Here is a 21,903-nt window from a genome sequence, read left to right as displayed (position 1 = left end):
GGCGTGGGGGTGGTTTCCAGGGGTTCGGGGGTATCCTGGGGTGATGAAACCCTCCTGCAGTCCCCCCTCCCCCCGGGAGTGTCAGTTGGGTCTGGGAGGGAGGGTTTCAGCTCCTGCGCTCCAGCCGCCGCCGGGGGCCCACGTCTTGCGTCACGTGTCCCGCAACGCAGGAGAGCTCTCTCGCTCTCTCTCTCTGGCCAGGGGAGAAGAGAGGCGAAACACTCCAAATCAGTCAGGGAGAGGAGTGGAAGGAGCCAAAACGCGTCCCTGCAAGGCCTGCGCTCATCAGCCCCCTTACCCAAAGTCCGGGGCTGCCGGCGCCAGGAGCCGGCTCCGGGAGCCGCCTCGGCCCCCGAGCCGGCGTCCCCTGGTGGCAGAGAGAGAACACTGCGAGCGATTTTCGGACCGAATCGGCACGCTCCTCAGATCCAAGCAGGCGGGGCTGGCCTGGAGCACAGAGAGAGGGAGAGAGAGGGAGAGAGGAGGGACAGGGCAGGCCAGGGGGTGGGGGGGGCAAGGGCCAGCCTGAAGGGATAAAAAGTGGCCACGAGGGAGCCGAGACTCCACCAGCGACAATAGAACTGCTTCTGCCACGGTCTAGGGTTTGAGGCCCTGAACCCTGCAACCCTCAGGAGGGTTGGAAACCGAGGTTGGAGAACCTGGGACTTTGGTTTTTTTTTTTTTTTTTTCTCTAAATAATTTTTTTGACCCTAGTTCGGTTGGGTGCTCCGTCTTACGGGGCCCCCAGTTTATTTTAAAAGTCCGCCACCGTGTTATGGGCATGCGCTACTGCCTCGACGGCAATAATATGTCAGGACAACGCAATAGCCCCCCTGAACTCGGGGAGCAGCCCGAGCAACCACCATTGGAGGCCCCAGGGGCAGCTGCCCCCGGTGCTGGGCCTAGCCCAGCCGAAGAGATGGAGACCGAACCGCCTGGCGTCGAGCCCATCCCCATCGAGACTGAAGGCGAGGCCTGTGGACCCTCAGAGGTCTCCAGGCCCAACTTCCAAGGCCGCGAGCAGGCCTTCGAGGATGCCAGAGTCTGTAGAGGCTACAGCCCACCTCCTGAGGAAGCCATGCCCTTCGAGGTTGAGCAGCCCAGCTTGGGAGGCTTCTGGCCTACCCCGGAGCAGCCTGGAGATGCCACTGGGGCCCATGCAGGCCTTGAGGCCTTCGGCGCAGCGCTCATGGAGCCCGGAGCCCCCGGTGATGCCATACCCAGCCTGGGAAGCTACAGCCCTCCACCAGAAGAAGCTATGCCCTTCGAGTTTGAGCAGCAGCCTGCCCAGGGAGGCTGCAGCCAGCCTCTGCTGCAGGTCTCAGACCTGGCACCGGGCGGCCCAGGTGCTGGGGTCTTCAACACTGCTCCAGAGGAGCTGGGAGACCTCAGACCCGCCAACGCAGGCTTCCGAGGAGGCGGCAGCCCTTCCCCTGAGGAGGCTATGCCATTTGAGTTTGATGGAGCAGCCCGAGGGGATGATAGCCCACCCCCCGGGCTCCCCCCAGCTATCCCACAAATCGACGGTGGTGGCCAGTTCGCGGCAGTCGCGGTCTCGAGTGCGGTCCTCCTCGCTCCCGCCGCGAACGAGCCCCCCCTCTGGGTCCCAGGCGCCATCGGCAGCCCATCCCGAGAGGCTGTCAGATCTCCTCCACATTTCGCGGGCGACAGCCCCCCGATGGAGATCTCCGGACCCTCGCTCGAGATTGGCAGCGCCCCCATTGGGGTCGACGACGCTCCCGTCAACATGGACAGCCCCCCAATCGCGCTTGACGACCCGCCCATCGAGGTCTCCCGAGCCCCAGTTAAGAGAGAGCGAGCAGAGGGAGAGAGACCCCCAGTTGAGGGAGAAGCAGCCGAGATGGAAGGAGGCTCAGCCGCCGCGGCTGCGGAGGGAGGACAAGTCCCCTCTCCGGGGGACGGAGCCGCTGCTGCCGGGGCCGCTGCCGCTGGGGCCGCGCCTGACGCCGGGGCAGCCCCTGCCGCCCCAGCCGAGCCTGACGCCGGGCCAGCCCCCGGCGCCCCAGCCGAGCCAGACGCCGGGCCAGCCCCCGGCGCCCCAGCCGAGCCTGACGCCGGGGCAGCCCCGAAAGCCCCAGCCGAGCCTGACGCCGGGGCAGCCCCGAAAGCCCCAGCCGAGCCTGACGCCGGGGCCGCCCCGAAAGCCCCAGCCGAGCCTGACGCCGGGGCCGCCCCGAAAGCCCCAGCCGAGCCTGACGCCGGGCCAGCCCCCAGCGCCCCAGCCGAGCCTGACTCCGGGGCCGCCCCGAAAGCCCCAGCCGAGCCTGACGCCGGGCCAGCCCCCAGCGCCCCAGCCGAGCCTGACGCCGGGGCCACCCCGAAAGCCCCAGCCGAGCCTGACGCCGGGGACCCCCCGAAAGCCCCAGCCGAGCCTGACGCCGGGGCCGCCCCGAAAGCCCCAGCCGAGCCTGACGCCGGGGACCCCCCGAAAGCCCCAGCCGAGCCTGACGCCGGGGACCCCCCGAAAGCCCCAGCCGAGCCTGACGCCGGGCCAGCCCCCGGCGCCCCAGCCGAGCCTGACGCCGGGGCCGCCCCGAAAGCCCCAGCCGCGCCTGACGCCGGGGCCGCCCCCAGAGCGCCGGCCGCCCCAGCCTCCGGAGCCCGGCCGAAGAGCCGCTTCCTGCGGCCCCCCAGCCCCGAGATCCAGGTTGCCGACCCGCCTACTCCGCAGCCTGCTCGCGCGCACGCCTGGCGGGACAGGGCCGAGCGCGGCCGCGGCCGCCGCGACGACGAGGAGGGCTCGGTCGGCAGCGACAGCAGCGGCGCCGAGTCCGACGATGGCACCTCCGGCTGCCACCGCTGGCTGCTGTCCCGCAGGGGCCGCCGGCGCCGCAAGCCCCGGCGCAACTTGCTCCGCAACTTCCTCTTGCAAGCCTTCGGGGGCTGCTTCGGCCGCGGCGAGGCCCGATCCGAGAGCCCCCAGCCCCGAGCCGCGGCCAGCCCCAAGGCCAAGAAGGTGCCCCTGGCGGAGAAGCGCCGCCAGATGCGCCAGGAGGCCATGGAGATGCGAGCTCAGAGGCGCGCCGAGAAGAAACGCAGCAAGCTCATCGACAAGCAGCTCCAGAGCGAGAAGATGGGTTACATGTGTACGCACCGCCTGCTGCTTCTAGGTAACGCGGGGGGCGCCGCCCGCGGGCGGCAGGGCCGCGGGGCCGGCAGGGGTGGCCGGGCTGCCCGCAGGGTCCGGGGCCCGGCGGCGGGAGGAGGGGGTCCCGGAAGGCGGGAAGAGCTCGCTAGAAAGTTCCAGCAGGGCCCCCAACTTTGCCCCGGGGCCGGGGAGGGGGCCCGGGGTGGGCTCGGGTGGTCGAAGTATGTGCCCTCCAGGGAGAAAAGTGGTGCCGTGCGACACTGAGGGTCGTTTCCGGCCCGAAAAGCCAGCGCCCGCCACCGTGAGACGCCCCCCAGTCGTGGGGCGGGTCTCGGCCAGAAAGGCAGGGGCTTCAGGTGAGCCAGGAGCTGCCGGGGAGGGGCCCCGGGGTTCCCTCGGCTGAGCTGGTCGGCGCGGCGGGCTGGGGTCGTTGGGGGAGGCGCGCCCCCGCCTCGCCTGGCACGGCTGCTTGGACTCGGGCCGCTTGTCGTTGGTGTGTCGGTGTCCATATTCTGTGTTGGCCGGTGCATGACATGCGCAAGTGTCCCCCAGTTCCCGACCCTGGCACCCCCAGTGTACCCGCCGACTGTGTACTCGTGCCGGGCGACCGGCTGCCTCGCGTTTTGCGCCATAGCGCGGGCAAAAACTTTCCGTGGCCGCACACGCGGGCGGACCTGGGCGCGGAGCTCCGCGGCGGGCCGCGCGCACACGCGGAGGAGACGGTGGGGGCACCTGCGGGGACCCGCGCGGGCCGCCGGCCCGGGGAGAGGGCCGCCTCCGGGCCTCCATAACCTTGTCTCTGTGTGTCTTTCTCTCTTTTTTCCCTTTGCGCTAAGCGTCTCCTCACTTCTCATTCGCTCGCCAAACCCTCCCGCCTTTACGCTTGAAAAACCAGACACGCAGGTATCTGGGGCGTCAGGGGCTGCGCTGCGAGCTGGGTCCTCCGCACACACACCCCTCACCTGGCGGGGGCGGGGGCGGGGGGCGGCGGGGCGAGACCCCGGAGGGCCGGGCCAGGCCGCAGGGGGTGGGCGTGGCTGAGCTCGGGAGCTGAAACCCTGTTTTTCCTGGGCAAGACCCGAGGTAAGCCGGACACTTGCCCTTTCACAGGGCGCAGGGGAGGAGGGGCTGGACTCAGAAGGCGGGGTGTGCCTCGGGAGTGGGGTGCCATCTTGGTGTTGGAAATGCCATTAAAATAAAAATTTTTAAAAAATGCTTCCAGTGTATTTGAAGTGTGTGCACAAAATGTGCTCAAACCGTGGCTCTGACTTGTGAGAAATGTAAACGTCTGCATGTGAATTTTTTCAAGCAGCTTTAGATGGGGGCAGAGGCTCAAAGGTAAGACCCTGCGCGAAGGGGCTTCGGATACCCCCCCAAACATTGTTTTCAAGGTCTCGCGTTAATCATGTTAACAGGGCTCTTCCAGGGGGGCTCTCCAGGACCTCCTCCCTCCCCCCCCCCAACAAGACCCTCCCTGGCCCTGCCCCCGCCCACCCCCACCCCTCCCCTCCCTCCAGGCGCTCCTCAGCTCAGCTCCAGGGCCTTGTCCTTGAGCCACGATTAATTAAAGCCACAATCAGGGATGGGCTGGATGCGAGGCTTAGATGAACATTTCCAAGGTGAAACCCCACCATCTTAATTTCTTTATTTGATTCTCTAAGACCTTTCGAGGGATTTTAAGATCACAGTCCCCAAGGCTGTGCTACATCTGCTGGTGAGCTCTTTTGCCTTGTGCGCTGGTGCTGACTCGTGCTATTGTGGACGTGACTGTGTGCTATTGTGATGTGTCTCTCACCAATCACACTTTGAAGGGTGATGGTCATTTTATTGATGCCCACCCAGGCAAATAATGACATCACCCTTTCCCCCAAAAAACATGCAAAGGGGAGGTAGCTTGAAATTGCAGCTGTCCCAGTACTGTCCAGCCTCGGCCTTAGTGACAGCGCACTGCTGCCTGCAGACAGCTGGGCTTGCCATCAGAGCCCCATTTCACCCTTGCAAGCACACGCAGAGCTCTGTGATGCGGAGGGGACAACTGGGAGCAGACAGGAGAGGCTGGTGACAGCACACTTGACCCCTCATGGGCAGCGTTCCTTATTGGAGCCTCAGTTTCCCCATTTGTGAAATGAAGCTTGTCCCACCGAAGTCACCTTTACTCCATGTTTGGAGTGCTCTACTTAAGGGGAGGTTGAGGGGGGCGGGTGCATAGTCCAGTTTGACCATAGATGATGCCAAGGTGACCCCTCAGGTCACCTTATGGGGCCAAGCGTGAGGAATATTAGAAGTTTCCCTTGTTTTGCATTGGGAAGGGGGGGGGTGGTTGATGTTAATAGAAGGAAATCTGCTGGGGCCACCTGGCCTTAGCCTGGCCCTGCTCCAGGCTGTGGGTGCTCAATCACACCAGGGGCAGCACCCACAAGGAGGCAGGCTGGCACCCCCAGGCCAGGCTGGCGGAAGGTGTGCAAACTGCTGTGCAGTGCGGTTTGTCATGCTGGCTCCATTTTGCCAGACTGACAAGGGAGGTACCCCATGGGGGTCTGAGTTACTGATCAGGGGAGGGGAGAGGAGGTAGGATGAGAGCGCCCCCCTTTCTGGGGTGAGCCTTCTCACTGACATTCTAGTCTTATTGCTTCTAAAGCAAGACATCCAAGCAGGCCTCTCACTGAAAATGCAGATCAAATGACCTTCCTTTGATGTGGCCCCTACTTTGTGACTTGCACCTCATCTCCTGCTTTAAAACTGTATGTGTGTGGACCCTGTCCGTTTTTATTGCCCAAATGGCTTAGCCACATTACAGGGGATTGTAAAAAGAAGATAGATTCATATCTAAAGAGTTGAAAGCTTTTTCCTATTCAACACCCCCCAATAATAGACGATTTCATGTTTTCAGTTGCCCTTTCCAATGATTTTGGTGATTTAGGCTCGTTTTTGGAAACCTAATTGGGTACGATTCCCTTTTTTACCCCCCCCCCTTTTTTTTTTTTGGAGAACTGAGGTACCTGCTAGATTTGAATTTTTTTGTAGGTGCTGCATTTACTGAAACTGCATGCAAATACTATCTGTAATGGCGGCCACTCTACTGCGACACTTTATTTACACAGTGCATCTCAATTAATTGCATGATGATTTATTTATGCCACCAGGTGCAACAGTGATGCAGTGAGCCCCGTCTTGCAGGGGTGCCTTTTTTATTTTTTTTTCCAATACGGCCATTTTCCCGTATTCAAAATGTCTCCACCAAGCACTTGGTGCAGTGGGAAGGGCTTGGCTTATTAGGCCACAACATTTTTAGAATCCAGAGGAACTTTTGATGCTTTCCCTTAACGTCTGTATTCCATGATCCCAAAGTCCAAGTTCTTCCTTTTAAAATCCAATTTCTCTTAGATTTCTCTCCAAATTTTTTTTTTCTATCCAGGTAGGTTAATTTTTATAACTTGCCCTCCACCCCCCGCACACACACACACACACACACACACACACACACACACTCTCTCTCTCATATGTATATGTGCTTAAAATGGCAAACTGGTATCAAGAAAAGGAGGAGACCGACCACCCTCTATTTTTGCATGTCCCCTCCTAACTTGAAGGAGAGCCTGGCTGCCATCAGGGTTACTAATCAGCAGTAATAGTAATGATCATGCATAATAATGGCACATTAAAAAAAATAATAGCACATTCTTGGATTTTTAAAAGCTTTTTGTCTAGTGACATGTGTTCTTTGAAACAGACTTGGGCAATAAAAACATGATGGGACCCCACTTCATAGGCAAATCAGCCAAAAGCTCAGAGACTAAATGTCAGGGACTTTTGCTCAAAGATTGCAGGTAAGTGAAGGAATCAAAAGTTTCCAATTCAGTTGACAATTGACAATGCTTCCTAAAGCCTGTGGTAAGAAGCTCTAAAGCATTATTTAAATGTAAAGCATGATTTACTAAGTGTACTCTGTGGTCTTAAACTCCCTTGTCAAATGACAGGTGTCCAGCGAGCTTCTGCTCTCAGAATTATAGCCAAGTCCTGCCAGCCCTGGGCTAGAAATGACCATGGAGGGTGCAGGGGGTGTGAGCTGCCCCGCTTCTGAGCTACCTGCCCTTGCTGCATGATATTCAGTTTGCACCTTTGCTTTAACTCATCTGCCAAACGTCTTGCTCTGTTCATTAGAATTTTTTTTTTAATGTAGATTTCCTTTAAAGTCTTAAAAATCCCCCCAGGTCATTTTCTTTAGCAGGGCTTAGAACTTTCCTCTTTCACTTAGGTTTTCACTAAATGTAATAACAATCTCAAAATGCAGTTGCTTTTATTCACGGCTCCCCACATTCCTAATGTCCGAGTGTCCTCGTGTCCTCGACTGGTGAGAAGCCTGGATCTAATGATCCAATTCAAATAACACTTGCTTGAGAGTCTGAACAGAGGGGTTATTTTAAAAAAGTATTCCTCACTTTTCGTCTGGGCGAGTTCGTACTTGAGTGAATCAGTGAATTATCTTAAAAATCACCTTTGACTTTTCATGGAAAGGTGAATATTAAGTTAAAAAACGAAAAACCTCCTTTCCTTTTTAAAGCCAGTGACCTGCTCAGTAGATTTGAAGCTCCCCACTCCCGCCCTGCCTCTTCTTTTTAGAATCATTTTCACCTCCAAAGAAAACTTAGTCCTCACCCCCGGCCTGCCATTGTGGTTCTTGGAACGCCTGACGTCAGTCATTTGCAGGAGACGCACAATGGCCGATGAAAACCGTTCTCTATGGTTCTTGGTTTCTGTAGCCTTGGCCAAGGTGGGGATCTCCCCAAAGTTACCTGGTATCTCCTGGGGTTCCTAAAGGAAGGTGACATGCCACCTACCATTGTACAACTGAATTTCTCAGAGAGAGTCTGGGCCACCTGCAGGCCAGGGTCTTCACCACCCTTTGAAACAGTCAGGGGAGAGCCAGAAGCTCCCGTCAGTCTGGCTAGCCCCTCTGGGCCGAGCCCCCCAGAGTAAGAGACTCAGGCCTGCGGGCACTCACTTTAGCAGACCCCTTGGGGCCTTCGTGAAGCTGAGGAAGACAGTGGGACCCAAAGTGGCCTTGGAGTGGGCCCAGGAGCCCAGGGCTGCGAGGCAGGGAGGGGCATTGCCAGAAGACAGGAGAAGGGAGGAGCTGCGGTTTTCCTTAATTCCTGTAAAAAAGGAGGGACAGATCCTGGAAGTGAAATTACTTCTTGTCATTGAGAGAAACTTAACCTAGGCCTTGGCACACACAGGTGCCTGCTCAGTGGGCGCCTTTGATTTAGAAATTTACTTTTCTTCTGACCTTTCCCTGCTGCAAGGACGCTTCTCCTGGCTGTTTTGTCTTTGTGTTTCCCCTGAGTCTGCTTGCTGCTAAGTTCTCAAAGTCCCATCCGTCTTTCCAGCCCTGAGCTCCAGACACTCTTGGTAGACATTTTACAAAGCGAGGCCCATCCCAAGCGGTAGACAAAGGACACCGTGCCAAACACCCGAGGGGGCGACGCGGCCGGGAGAGGACTTAGAGTCATCCCGGGAGGGTCCCCTCTCCTCCTGCCCCGCCCCACCTCCCGCTCTTCCTCTGAGTGCTTCTCTCTAAACCAGCCACGCTGTGGGGCCTGCGTGCGCGTTGTCCTGGGCCATCACACATGCCAACAAAAAAACAAGATTGTCTTTAGTTTTCCCTTCGACAGCCAGAAGGCGACGCGGCCGGCGGAGCTGAAGACAGAGAGCACCGCAGCCAGGTAGGGACACAACTGAGTGCTGGGCTTGCTGGGGGCGGCTCAGGAATGGACTGTTGAGACTAGGCCGCAGAGCGGAGACGCCCCCCACTCCAGTCAGGCGGTGGGGCTCCCCACGCGGCGGGGGGCTGCTGCGTGACAGCGGTGAGGTGGAGGCTGCGCCTCCCTCGTGCTCACACACAGGGAACACCCCTTGTGGCTTGTGCAGCGATGCGCTCGCCCCAGGGGACTTCACAGGCCTTGACGGGGCCCTGCCAGCAGAGCTTGAGCCTTAGCTCTCACTGAATGTTTCTAAATGATTCAGTCTGGGGCGAGGAGAGAGGTGTAGGGGATCGACTGTTACCCGCTGCCGGGATTATGATGAGGCGGCTGTTGTCCCCAGTGCTGGCACCCACATGTGTGCAGAGCGGAGCGAGCACTAGCCATGTCCCCTAATGAGTCGACAATGGAAGGAACCTGCCTTGTACCCGCTTTCTGGGGTGCCGGTGGCAGCCCCAGCAAGCGGGAAACCAGGGCCTGGGCACGGCGGTCTCCAGCCTGCCCCCGCCCCCGCCCCCACCGACCCCGCACCTCTCTCCTCCATCCCACTGGAACTGCTTTGCCTCTTGAACTGATCGCTCATGTGCCAATGACCTTGACAATTTTTTACAGGGAAGCTGCTTTCAGGTAAGTTTGTAGCCAGGGCCTTTTGGGGTGAAAGGCCGAGGCCGCTGCCAAGGGGAAGCCAGACCATGGGCACCCCAGGGGAGGGGAGCAGGCGCCCAATCAGTGCCCCTTTTGGGGCCGTAGGCCTGGCACCTGCTGCCTTCCATTGTCAAAGTGGCTGATTGGGCCACTCAGGGAAACCATCAGGAAGTAGGAGCACTCCCACGTGGACAGGCCCTTCAAAATGGTAGCCATTTTTTACCTGTGGCATTAAATGGTGCCTCCTACATTTCCACTGGTTTGGGCAGGGAGCCGGCGGGGCCTTCAATGAGCAGTCCAGCCTCACCTGCCATTGGCCCCTGAGGCTGGCCTCTGGGCTCGTGGGGGACAGTGTGTGTCCATCTTAATCCTCCCAGCTGCTGTCTGTGGGGCTGCAAGGGGCTTCACTATCTTGTTAAGAGCTCATCTGCATCACTCAGGGGCCCGTCCACCCCCTGTCCCCCACCCAGGTACCGGTGTTTTAATGCCTGACTATAGAAGGACCCAGAGCTGGTGCAGGTGAGCTGATTTTTCAGGTGGCCACTAGATGGGGAGACGCTATAAGGCAAAAGCAGGTGCAGTGTCCTGGCTGGTAGATAAGCTGGAGGGAGAACAAGGGAGTCCCCTCCAAACCACCCCCCTGCCCCCCAAGACAGAACCAGGCTCCGTAGGCCCCAGGCTGGAGGCAAGGCGGTCCTTTAGGTGCCTTCTCCGTCAGCCACCTTAGGAACATCGGGGTCTCTGTCTAATGAAGAGGTTCCCCCACCCAGTTTTACTGGCATCTTATGGGGCTGTTCTGTGCACTGTAAGACGACCTCTGCCTGCTAGATGCCGGTGGTGTGCACACGCACGTACACGCACACAAACATGCCAACACATGCAAATGCACCAGATGTACAAATATGCAAATACACACACCACATGACAAGTACAAACACAAGCACATACAAATACATCCCCACACAAATACACAAACACATACAAATACACCCCACACACAAACATGTAAATACAAATACACCACATGCACACAAATACACAAACATGTACACATGCATGCACAGAAACAAACACACCATACATGTGCAAATACACCACACACAAATATGTGAGCATATGTCAAATATTTAATGTATGTTTAAACACACAAATATGTGCGTAGTGTCACAAGCACACAAATATATGTAGACACACCACATACACACACACACACGAATATGCACACATACAATTATACCACACACAAATACACAAACATACAAATATATCACACACTACCCAAACACAGATACATACACATATACAAATACATGCAAATATGCACACAAACACACAACACACCACACATTCAGCTACATCACCCACAACTATGCAAGCACGTACAAATATTTCACATATAAACACACAAATATGTGCCTTCAAACACACACAAGCACAAATACACATAAATACCCCACCTACACACAAGTACATCCCCCAACACATATGCACACACAGTTACACCACACACAAGTACACAAACATACAGATAATATCACACATGATTATACCCCACACACAAATATACAGACACACAGAAATGTATAGAACAACACCACACATACAGATACATCACACAAATATGCAGACACATACAAATATTCCACACATAAAAACAAAAATATATGTGCGGTCACCTACATGCAAATGCACGCACAAGCACACATAAACATTTCACATACACAAGCACACAGACACCACATACATACACACACACAAAATGGCTCTCACCACACATGCACAGTGTGACCACAGGAACTGTCTCTGGTCACGGCCAAGTGTCCCCTGAGGGGCCAGACCGTCCCCAGGTAGAAACTCTGCCCTTACACAGCCAATGTCAGGCGGGGGGACAGCAGACATGTCATTCCTCGAACACCTAGAAAAGAGTTCTCTTCAGACCCAAAGTTGTCGACTGTCTTGCCGAGAACCACTCAGAGCCGCTAAGCCAACGCTGGTGATCCGGCACTCTTGGGCAGAAATAATTTCCAGAAATCTCTGAAAAGAAGGTGACCCAGATGATCCTAGAGAGAATAGGGAAGGGAATTATCCCAGGGAAGTAAATAATGAATTTGTCTTAGTCTCTGATTAACCCAGTCCGTCCCGTGGCTAATCAGTAGACTGGGATAAATCAGGGCTTGGAGGGACTTAACCCTTAAGGGGTCACATCTACCACTTAGGGGTCCTTTTGGGGCCTTTGTCTGCAGCAGGCTGGGAATTCTCCCCTGTCTGGTATGCACTAAATTAATTCACTCTGCTTTGTAGAGAAGGAGACCCAGATAATAAGGACTAGCTCTCAGATGGCGCTGGTGATATATAGCTCCGGGATGGCAGCCCCACTTTGCATTTGTCCCATGAAACATTAATGGGGTTCTGGTGGCTAGCGTGCACATGGAGGCCAGGCAGGGGGCCTGCTAGCTGGGGCCCCTTCGTCCTGGGCCCTGTGTGCGGAGGGAGCCCCCATAAGCATCAGCAACTCCTATTTCCAGGCAGGACGTTCCAGGGCCGCCGGGGTGGGGCCAGTGGGAGGAGAGCCTCTGAGTGACATGCTGAGAAAGGTGGGCCTCGGGCAAGAGGCTGGCACCAGCAGAACAGCCAGGGGCTTCCTGGTGGGGACTTGCCCTTAGGCAGAGCCCCATATCCAAAGTCTTAGCAGGGCAGGACTAAATGGTGATTTTATTTTAAACGGGGCTCCCCGCAGCCCCGCCCCCGGCTGGCACCAGCCTCTCTCCCAAGGCGCCATTATAGAACAAGCCTGCCACCCAAACATTTCTAATTTTGTCCCATCTGGCCTTTGGGTGGTACTTTCAGATGTACCAAATCATCAAATGTCATTTTTAAAAACGATATAATTTTTTTTCCCTTAGAGAATGTGGAATTTGTGATCTTGTAATTAATGGCAAAGTGTAGAAGGAAAAAACAACAAAACAAAACACCCCCCACCCCCCACCAGCCATGGACACAGGGTTTTAAATGGATGGCACCCATCCGTTCAGGGGCAGAGGAGGGCGCTCATCGGTAGTCGATCGATTCCAGTTTGAACATGTAAAGCGGACAACAGCGTGTTCTGCTCCCCAAGCTCCCTCCCCCCCAGTCCTCGAGGTCACCCACACGTGCTTGGCGAGTGTGGCCTGTGACACTTTGCCTGGGCCCAAGTGTGCCTGCCTTCCCAGGACGTACTCAGGCTGAGGGCAGGACCCCAAAACAAACGGCAGGCACTGGGGGAAGTTCTGTGGGGTTGGGTTTCCAGAACAAGTGGCTGTTGATAGTGAAACATTTGTGATTTCATTTCTTCCTTTTTAACTGCTGAAAGGGAAGCGCATTAGATCACTTTTCTCTGCGGACAAGCGGCCAGGCCTGGTTTTAAGATGGACACTTGAAGGCAGGTTCCCTCTCCAAGTGGGAGTCTGGACGTTTTCCTGGGGGCCCCATGGCTCTGGCACACCCTCGGAAAGCGGCCTGATGGGGGCGTCGGGTCTGATGGGGGGTAGAGGAGCCCTGCCTTCCTGGAGGGCTGAGGAATGCAAAGAGAGCACTGCTTCGGGGCTGGGGGTCCTCATTCCTGCGACCTTGGTTGATCCTAGTGCTGGATGCAGGGATTCCATGCATTTGCCAAGTGACACCCCAAAAAGGTGGAGGGTTGATTCTTAAACATGGTGACCAGGGTCCACCCCATGATGCCTCTGCCTGGGGTCCTGCCAGGCTCAGGGAGGGACTAAAGGCGGTGGCTTGTCCAAGAAAAGGCCAGGGGCGTCTGCCACGGGCTGGGCTTCAGGGAGCCTGAGGGAGGGCCCAAGGTGGAGACGGAGGTCAGTGTCGGTCAGTGTCGCAGCCCCCGCATCCTGGCACTCGAGGGCCGACACCTCCCTTTGCTTTCTCTTTCCTTGCCCAGAACTTGATTCCCCCGAGGGGAGGGTCTGGCTTCTGGCTGCAGGTGGGCTCACAATGGGGCCCATCTTTCATCCTGCCAGGGAGAAGAGGGGGGCCAGGGGACGCCCCAGGGGCTGCCAGAAGGCGGGAGACTTGCCCGCCCCTGAGCAGCTCCGCACAGGGCAGCAGAAAGCTTCCCCTTCCCTTTCTTCTCTCTCTGAGATTAAAAACAATGAGATTCTTATTTGGGGCAATTTTTAAGCAGGAAATACCCCTTCCTTGGGCAAAGAAGGAAGACTCTAACTAGTCTCTCAGGCTGGGAAGTGGAGACAATAAAATCAAGCAGCTGCCCTGCGCTGGCTGGCAGGTGGCGCTCGGCTTTTACTGTTGGAAGCAGCCGCAAAACTCCCGCGTCCCTCTGCCTTCCTCCAGGGCCAGCCCCCGCCCCGGGGCCCCGGGGGTCCTGAAGGTTTTTCTGTTGAACAATTGACATCTGAAGACAAAGACTGCCCCTGCTCCCGAGTGACTGCACTCAGAAAACACCTCTGTCCGGGGAGACCTTGCGCTCCCCAGTCCTGTTCTGCTGGGGGCCAGCCCTGGGACCCCAAAATCGCTTTCCTTTTTAGGTCCCATTTCCCGCATCTGAAAGATGAGGAGGCTCCCCTTCTCACTTTAAAACTTTAATTCTCTTGTAAAAAGTTCCACTAGAATAGGTATGCCTGCCCCCTCCTGCACCCCACCCTCTTTAAAGTATCCCTTGCAAAGTGTCAGGTTGTAGGGGAATTGGAGGGCTTGCTCTTGTCCTTTGGTGAGTCGTTTCTGGGTCCCCATGGTAGTTCCCCACTGGAATCAGGGGTGAGGGGTGTCTTCTTTCCTACCCTAGTCAAGGTCGAGAAGGAGGCCATGGGTGGGCAGAGGTCCCTTTTCCACCAGGAAAACCCATGGAGGCTTCCTGGAGGAGTTGGCATTTGAGAAGAGTAGAGGTGGGAGCGGATGCGCTGTGCCTTTTGCAGAGAGGGCCCCAACTGAGGAGGACGCTGATGGCTGCCTCGGCCACTGGAGCATCACTGAGTTATTTGGGGTCTCTGAAGTTTCAGGCTGGTTTTCATTTTCTTCTCACCTCAACCCCTTCCTGCTCCTCAGTGCTGTGAGCTCACAGCAGGCGGAGGGGATGCTGGGTAGTGAGGGCTGCCCTGCTGAGGGTGGGATCCCCCCTGTCCCACCCTGACTCTGGGCGTGGGGCCGGCCTGCTCTCCCGAGACCTCCTTTCCAGTGGAGGGACACGGGTCTCGTGGTCTCAGCACCAAGTTCCTTGGTTCCACCCCTGCTGTCGCTTGCGGCCTCCCTGCCCTCCTGCTGCAGCTGTGGAGCCAGGAGCCTCAGCTCAGAGGCCTGGGGGGAACCGAGTTCACACCCCTCCTCAGGCACCTTGTCTCCCCTCACCCTTTTATTCTTAGAGCCGGGGGGCGTGAGTAAACCATATCAACGAGGGAAAAGTTCCCCACTCGATTAGAATTTTTTAAGTTAACCACTTAATTCAGCGTTTCTCTCATATCTTACAGGCTTCTTTAAAGCTTTTCTTGCCTTTTTCCTGCCCCACATTTCCCAATTTTCATACAGCACCCAGCACCCAGGGAGGGGGTTCTGGATGCTGGGGACCAGGGCAGGTGGGAGTCCAGGTGGAGCCCAGGCTGGGGGCCCGTGGAGCTCCCGCCCCACCAGAGGTCAGCAGAGAGCTCGGAATGACAGTGTCTGCTTGCAGGAGTCTGGCTGAAATGTGGGAGCCCACTCTGGCAAAAGCCCCACGTTTCAGGGTTGTCTTAGCTTGGGTTTCATCTGTCCTGGGGCCCCCTGCCATTTTGTGCTTTGGGGGGCTGTGGTCTGTTTGTTTGGAGGGCTCTGCCAGTCTCTCCCCCCCTCGGCACACACAGACCTTTTCCTCAGGGGCACCACACTGAGTCCTGCAGGAGGCCCGGTCGCCAGGTCCCCAGGACTGGGGCCTGCACCCCATCCTTCCCTTGTTGTCGAGATGACCTTGTAGCTTCGCAGGGGAGCCCCGCCTCTCCCTTGGCTGTCATTCCCTGTCTCCCGGCGCCACCTCCTTTTTCATCCCAGGTGGAAGGGTATTTCCACAAAGGTACACGCGGGCTGTGCCTACGGCTTTGTGGGCGCACCTGTGTGTGCCAGCTGACTCCATTCGGCCTCCCCCCGACTCCCACATCCACACCTCTTACTTGTTGGGTCCCCTTGCTGGGGTGGGGCGCCCAGCCCTGGATTCCTTTCTCTGCTGTTTCTTCTCTGAACATCCTCGGAAGCTCAGACGTGAAAAACCAACCCCCCCGCCCAGTTCTTTATTGTAGAAAGAGAGAAAAGAAGGTGGAGAGAGAAATACAGAGATGGGATAAACAGCGTTTACAGGGGAAGAGGAGAGAGGAGAGGCACAGGGGAGAGGAGGAGGGAAGAGACAAAAGGGAAAAAGATAAACAAGAAGGGAGAAAAATCTTCTTTGCAGAAGGTAGCGCTCAGCCCCGCCGGGCTCCTGCCCTCTAGGAACTTGCAGTCCCGGAGGCGCGGCTCAGGTTACGGGAGCGGCCGGGCCGGACTGGCAGGGCAGGAGGCGGGCGCTGCCAGGGACAGACACCTCGCCCGCCACCGCTGTCTTGGGAGCGGCCCGCGGCCCTGCTCCTCTTTGCTCCCCTGTATGTTTCTCTCCTGACCCGAAATGGGTTTTTTTTTTTTTAAGATTTATTTATTCATGCATAAAAGAGCTGGGGTACAGGCCAGAGGTGGAGGTGGGGGGTGAGAGGACTCACCAGAGACAGAGTGGGGAGCAGAACAGGCAGACTGACCAAAGCACACTGCTGAGGGGAGCAGCGGGGAGACAGGAGAGGTCTGCCGTGCCCTGTGGGTAGCTCCCTGGCCAGAGACTGCGGACAGCTTCGTAGTTTGCATCTCGACCCCTTGCGCCACCTGGGAGACCCTGATTTTTTTTTTTTTTATTAGTAATCAGCCCCCTTCCAGCCCAACTTGATTTCCCAAGGGTTCTCGCATGCCCCGACCCACGGGGTGTTTTGTTTTAAGAAACTTGCCCACGGTAGCCCTTTCTGTCCTGATCAAAAAAATCAAATCTTCATGAGTCCTTTGATTCACTAATTACTGAGAACAAAGCAGCCAATCCAAAGTTAGAAGCACACACGCTCCCCGTGACAAGCCCATCTCAGAGGCCGAGGAAATCCCTCGGTGCTGGCAGGTCGGTGTCCTCGAGAATTCGAGAATTCGGCTCCGGCCAGCCGCAGTGTAGGCATTGTTTTGTTTTGTGGTTTTTTTTTTTCCCTTCCTTCCTCCCTTCCTTTCTTCCTTCCCCCACTTCTGAAAAACAACTTTTATTCTCCTGGGTATGTTCATTAGAGAGGGGAGACAATTCTATTCAGTGAGGAAGGGCGAGGGGGGCGGGGAACACTGCAGGGGACACTGGACAAGATTGATTGCTCAGTGCTGGGGGGGCTGAGAGGGAACATCACACCCAGATGCAAATCTCTCCGGCCATACAAAAGAACACTAGAGCCAGCCTGCAGCTTCCTAGCGGTGGTGGGGAAAATATTCCATCAGCTGCCTCCGTGTCCTCTGCTTCCTCCATGAGCGCAAGTGAGCACAACATCCGTCCCCTCTTCTGTTGCAGGGGGACCCATTCTCCCAAGTTTTGGCCTTTTTATTAAAAAAAAAAAAAAAAAAGCACACAGCCCACAGAGGCCGAAGCGGCGGCTCAGTGGACCCCACCTCAGCTGTTTCTCGGGTTTAGCTTCTCCCCACCAGGAAATGTCCACATGCTCCCAAAGCCCCAAGAGGTAGAAACGGGTTACTGGTTGATTTGAGCTAAATTTGTATTGCTTTGAGACTTTGAAAAATGGCGGATTGGGGGCCAGTGGAGGGAAAAACAATTGCTGTTCTAATAGCCAAGGAAAGGGACTCACCACAAATATGTTCATAAAAAGGGCCTGCTGTGGCATTTAGGAATTGGGGGGCAGGGCATGGCTGTTCAAAAAAGACAGGTTGTCGGGAAGTGTTTAATGGGAATTCAGCATAAAATGACACGCCTGATTAAGGCAAGCCATGGTTCCAAATGAAAACAGTTGTCACAAATTAATTTTTCCAACTTTCGACCTGGCACATGTGAGGTTTACCTCATACATAGGCCGTGTCCAGCTTGGCAAAGAGCATGGAATACTGCCCAGTTCTTGGTGGATAGGCACCCATTTTCCCTCTCTGATGAGTGTTAACTTTTTGGTTAAATTGTAGAGACAATTGTCTCTTGCCTTTCTACTAGCGTCTCTTTAGCCCACAGTGGCCGCTGTGTCTGCTGAGGCTCGCAGAAGGATGACATGCTTGCGGGGTCGGTGAGTCTGCCTTCACTTGGGCATTTTCATTTACTAATTCATTCATTCAGTATTCATGTACCGAATGCCTGTGTGCCCTGCAAGGAGGTGTGAGGTATAAGACATCGCTACTCCCTTGGAGGGTCTTACAATCGAAACAAACCCAGAAAGTCAACAAGTGAGGGCTCCAACCTAGCTGACCAGTCAAATCAATGCTTACATAAAATTATTGTGAGTTCTGATAATGAAGCTGCAGAAAACCCAGAAGGAACTGCTTGGGTCAAAACAAACAACCATGTCTAGAGAGTCGACAGACACAATCATTCAGCTATCTGTGAGGCTGAAAATCTATACCTGAAAGCAGTGATAGAGTCTTTTGTAGGCCCCGAGTGGCCCCGTGGTGGTAACACATCAATTTCCATCTGTCTCCAGGAAGTGTAGCCCGAAGGGGGTCATTGGCTTCTAGAAGGGACTCCAGTGGCCCGGGGTGGTGGAGAGAACAGCTCTCTCTTTTCTGCTCCGTGTAGAGGCAAAGTATGTCTTCCAGAATCTTCCAGGACTGAAAAGTCTCTTCTAGGAGAGGCTCAAATTCTCCCATCTAACCTCTGAATCCTCTGTGTGTCTCAGGTTTGTGTGCTGAGGGCAGGGTGAGAAAGTGTTTGTAGTTTGTAACTAGAGGTCAGGATACATCGCAAACTACTTTCAGCTTAGCTTCAGTCTTCCATCTTAGCTTCTAGGCTTCCCTCCATTTTAACTTCAGTCCTCCATTTTAATCCTGAGCTGTCATCCATCTTAGGTCCTGAGCTGCCCTCCATCTTAGCTCTAACCTCCATCTTGGGTCCTGAGCTGCCCTCCATCTTAGCTCTAACCTCCATCTTGGGTCCTGAGCTGCCCTCCATCTTAGCTCTAACCTCCATCTTGGGTCCTGAGCTGCCCTCCATCTTAGCTCTAACCTCCATCTTGGGTCCTGAGCTGCCCTCCATCTTAGTTCTGCTACTCCATCTTAGATACCGAGCTGCCCTCCATCTTCTCTCTAGTCCTCCATCTTAGGTCCTGAGCGGCCCTCCATCTTAGTTTCTGTCCTCCATTTTAAATCCTGAGCTTTGAGCCTCTTTTTCCTTAACATAATACACAGAGACTGTGGATATTCAAATAGTATAATTAATTCGCAGTCATTCACTGTAGAAAGAAAAGCACACTTTGCATCCCAGAGTTTTATTTCCAATTTTCCTTTCGCAAATACTTTTTAATCTATTTGTTACCCTTGGAACAGTGTCTTATATAGGGCTGTAATTCTCAGTACATGACACATGACCTTTGTATATTTTTTAAATGCGTGTGCATACAAATAAAGACTTTTTCATATGAGATAAAAGGGAGGTGCTTTTGTGTAGATGAGTGAACTGAGGGTTCTCCCAGATAAGAGATTGGTTTTGTTCCTTAATGAGAAAAAAGCACAGCTATAGCATTATGTAGTTTTTGGCTTCTCCTTGTTTGTGACATTAAAATACTCTACACTTAGAATGAAAAATTATTGTGAGTGAAAATCCTCTGTCAGGTCTTAAATTGAAATCTATTTGCCAGCTTAGAAAAAATCAGTTGCCCGATTTACTTTGAAAACATCCTTTATTACAAGTTGCTGCCTCTGTAAGTCAATTAGTTAAGTGTAATTACCTCCCCTCCCAACCCCCCATACACACACACCACCTCTGTTGCATCTAGACCATTCTATAAGTGTATCTTGAAAGCTTTTTCCATCTTAAGAGAAATTATTTCCAGGAGATGAGGACTCCAGGCTCAGAAAACTTGAGTAAGGTGAAGGGCTCACAGCTGGAACTCAGGCCTTGGCTTCAGATCCCCCTTTCAAAGAAATCTGAAATGAAGGTGCCTGAATTTTGCATTCTGGGTGGTTCAGGGATGAGCCTCTGGCAAGTCTGAGAAGTGGGGATTTGGCCCCAGGCCCCTCACCTCCCTGCAGGTGGCTGTGTTCTGTTCAGTTAATCCTGTTAGCTGGCAAAGGCTTAGAGGCTGCCCTTAAGGGACATTTACATTTTAATAAAGAGCTCTGTGAGGCCCCACAGCTGAGAGAGTCACCTTTTTAATAGTAGAGTCTGTCCATAACATTAGCATTCTAAAGGGAGATGTGGTCCCAGCCAGCACCCTGTTCTCTCAGGCTCAGCTCCCCAGGTACCAGTAGTGGGTTCTGCTCAGCAGTGGTGGGAGGGGGGACCCAGCAGAGCCACAGAGTTAGGGTACCTGAGTGTTTCCTCCTCCAGTGGCCAACAAGCCCCATGTTTTTCTTGGGGATCCACCACACAAGGGACTCACAGTAGACAAAAGGCCTGGGTGCTCTCCACTTGCTTTGCTTTCTTAAAAACAAAAGCCCCCCAAAAGTCAGAGGGATTGGGGAGCTGGAAGGCAGAGGTCAGGCCAGCAAAAAATCCAGCAGTGTAAACAGCCTTGTTGCTGGCAGTGTTGGTCCACAGCCCCACAGCCTCACGGCCTCGGAAGACTGGAGCTTAGAGACACGGGGTTGATTTCACACCTTGGCTTTGGGTTACTGGGAGGCTCATTAACAACTAATGATTCAGCCCAGGGAGGCCTGACTGCCCTTCTGACTAGCCAGGCATTAGCTTAGCTGCATGGAAGCCCTAAGCCTGCCGGGGAGGCGCCCCCGAGGAACTGAATGGGGCTTTCCGTCAGGTCTGATCTTTAGGAAAAGGAAATTAGGCTAATTTTGAAAGCTCCTGACATGTGAATTTCCTTAAAATGTTAAGTGGTTGACGGCTGGGATGAATATTGTGAATTCCTCGCATGATAGGTGTTTGAACGTATGTTGGCTTCCACCGTGGAGCTCACAGCCGCCAGGCCTGTGGGCGCCTTTTTTTCCCCTCTCCTTCCTTGTCCTTCTTTTCTACACTTCTTTTTCAAACGTGTTTTTCATACACGTGAATAGGGCCCCACCTGACATGTTCCTTTCGGAAAGCCTGGGCAGCGCCAACAGGGTCAGAGGGACATTTACACCAAACAGGGGTGAGGCCGCTTGAGGCCCCCCCACCCCCCAGCCCCGCGGTGCCTGTGACAGGTAGGAGCGCCTGTGGCCAAGGCTGGGCCAGGGAGGAGGGCATTTAATTATGCGTGAGTTGTAGTTTCCAGTACACACACACTCTCTCACACACACACACACACACACACACACACACACGCGCGCGCGCGCGCCGGCGAAGCCTTAAGCCCGCAGCGACGCTGAACGTGAGGCCGTGGGTTTCATCTCCCAGCCCCACAGACTGTTCACCTCTTGCTAAACAGCTCCCTCCTGCCCCCGGACGCTGCTTGGGGAGAACCCGGCCGCGCTGCCTCCGCGGTGACCCTGCGGGGCCTGGCCTCCAGGACCCTGCTGTGGCCCTGAGACCTGGGTGGGGGTGACACTCCTCCCCTCCCCCGTTCAGAGTCTTAGAACGCTCTGCTTTCAGCTGAAATTTCCATCAGCAAAGGCCTGATTTCAGGCAGAGAAAGGACCACTTTAGCAAATGAGAGAAGAGGGATGAGAGGCCGTTCTAGCCGCAGCCATGCCATTTCCCTGACAGCACCTTAATTATGATGAAAGAACAAGATGTTTTTTGGTTTTCACAGAGGAGGCCTGCAGCAGGGGAGGGAGGGGCCTCTGACAGATGTGCGCCGCCAGCCCCGGCAGAGCATGTGCCCAGGGCGCCATGGCCCCCACCTCACGGCCTGGGTCCTACCCAGCGGTCCCGGCTCCCCTGGCCCCTCAGCCCAGGGGAAGGGCAACTAGGAAAGGCCACAGGGCCGGTGTTGGCTCGCCCCTTCCCTTTGGGCAGCCGCGGAGCCCGTGTTCTGCCCCACGCCTGGCGAACCGCGGAGATTTGGGAGCTCACGCCCGGTCGCTGAAAGGGTGTTTTCTCTCAGGTCAGGGGCACGGGGCGAGTGGTCATTTGAGGGCCTCTAAGCTGGAGGGAGCGCCAGGCAGGCCTGGGCCCGAGAATCGGGGGGGGGGCCTGTTCCCCCCAGCCTGTTGCAGCCTCAGGCCTTGAATCCACAGTAGGCACCCCCACGGGTAGCCGCACCCCCAAAAGATGGCCCTGGGGTTCCA

At 55.4% G+C, this 21,903-nt stretch overlaps 1 protein-coding gene across 4 annotated transcripts in view; it reads left to right on the top strand.

The window, feature by feature from the left end:
* Window positions 1–498: 498 nt before the first annotated feature.
* The window catches only part of GNAS (GNAS complex locus), a gene marked incomplete at its 5' end in the record, with an annotated part of 50,122 nt that continues 28,717 nt past the window's right edge, over window positions 499–21,903 (top strand). For 2 of the 4 annotated variants that reach the window (XM_084246436.1, XM_084246435.1), the window contains 2 exons: window positions 499–2,361; window positions 2,596–3,131. In XM_084246436.1, the coding sequence (XP_084102562.1) occupies window positions 776–2,361; window positions 2,596–3,131 (2,122 nt within the window). Of the gene's footprint in view, window positions 2,362–2,459; window positions 3,132–21,903 lie in introns of all 4 variants that reach the window. The other 2 variants (XM_084246438.1, XM_084246437.1) reach the window with 2 other exon arrangements.

The sequence above is a fragment of the Talpa europaea genome (genome assembly GCF_964194135.1).
Source record: "Talpa europaea genome assembly, chromosome: 11".
Lineage (NCBI taxonomy): Eukaryota > Metazoa > Chordata > Mammalia > Eulipotyphla > Talpidae > Talpa > Talpa europaea.
Note: the sequence above shows the minus strand (reverse complement) of the source record. Positions and strands in the feature narration are given on the sequence as shown.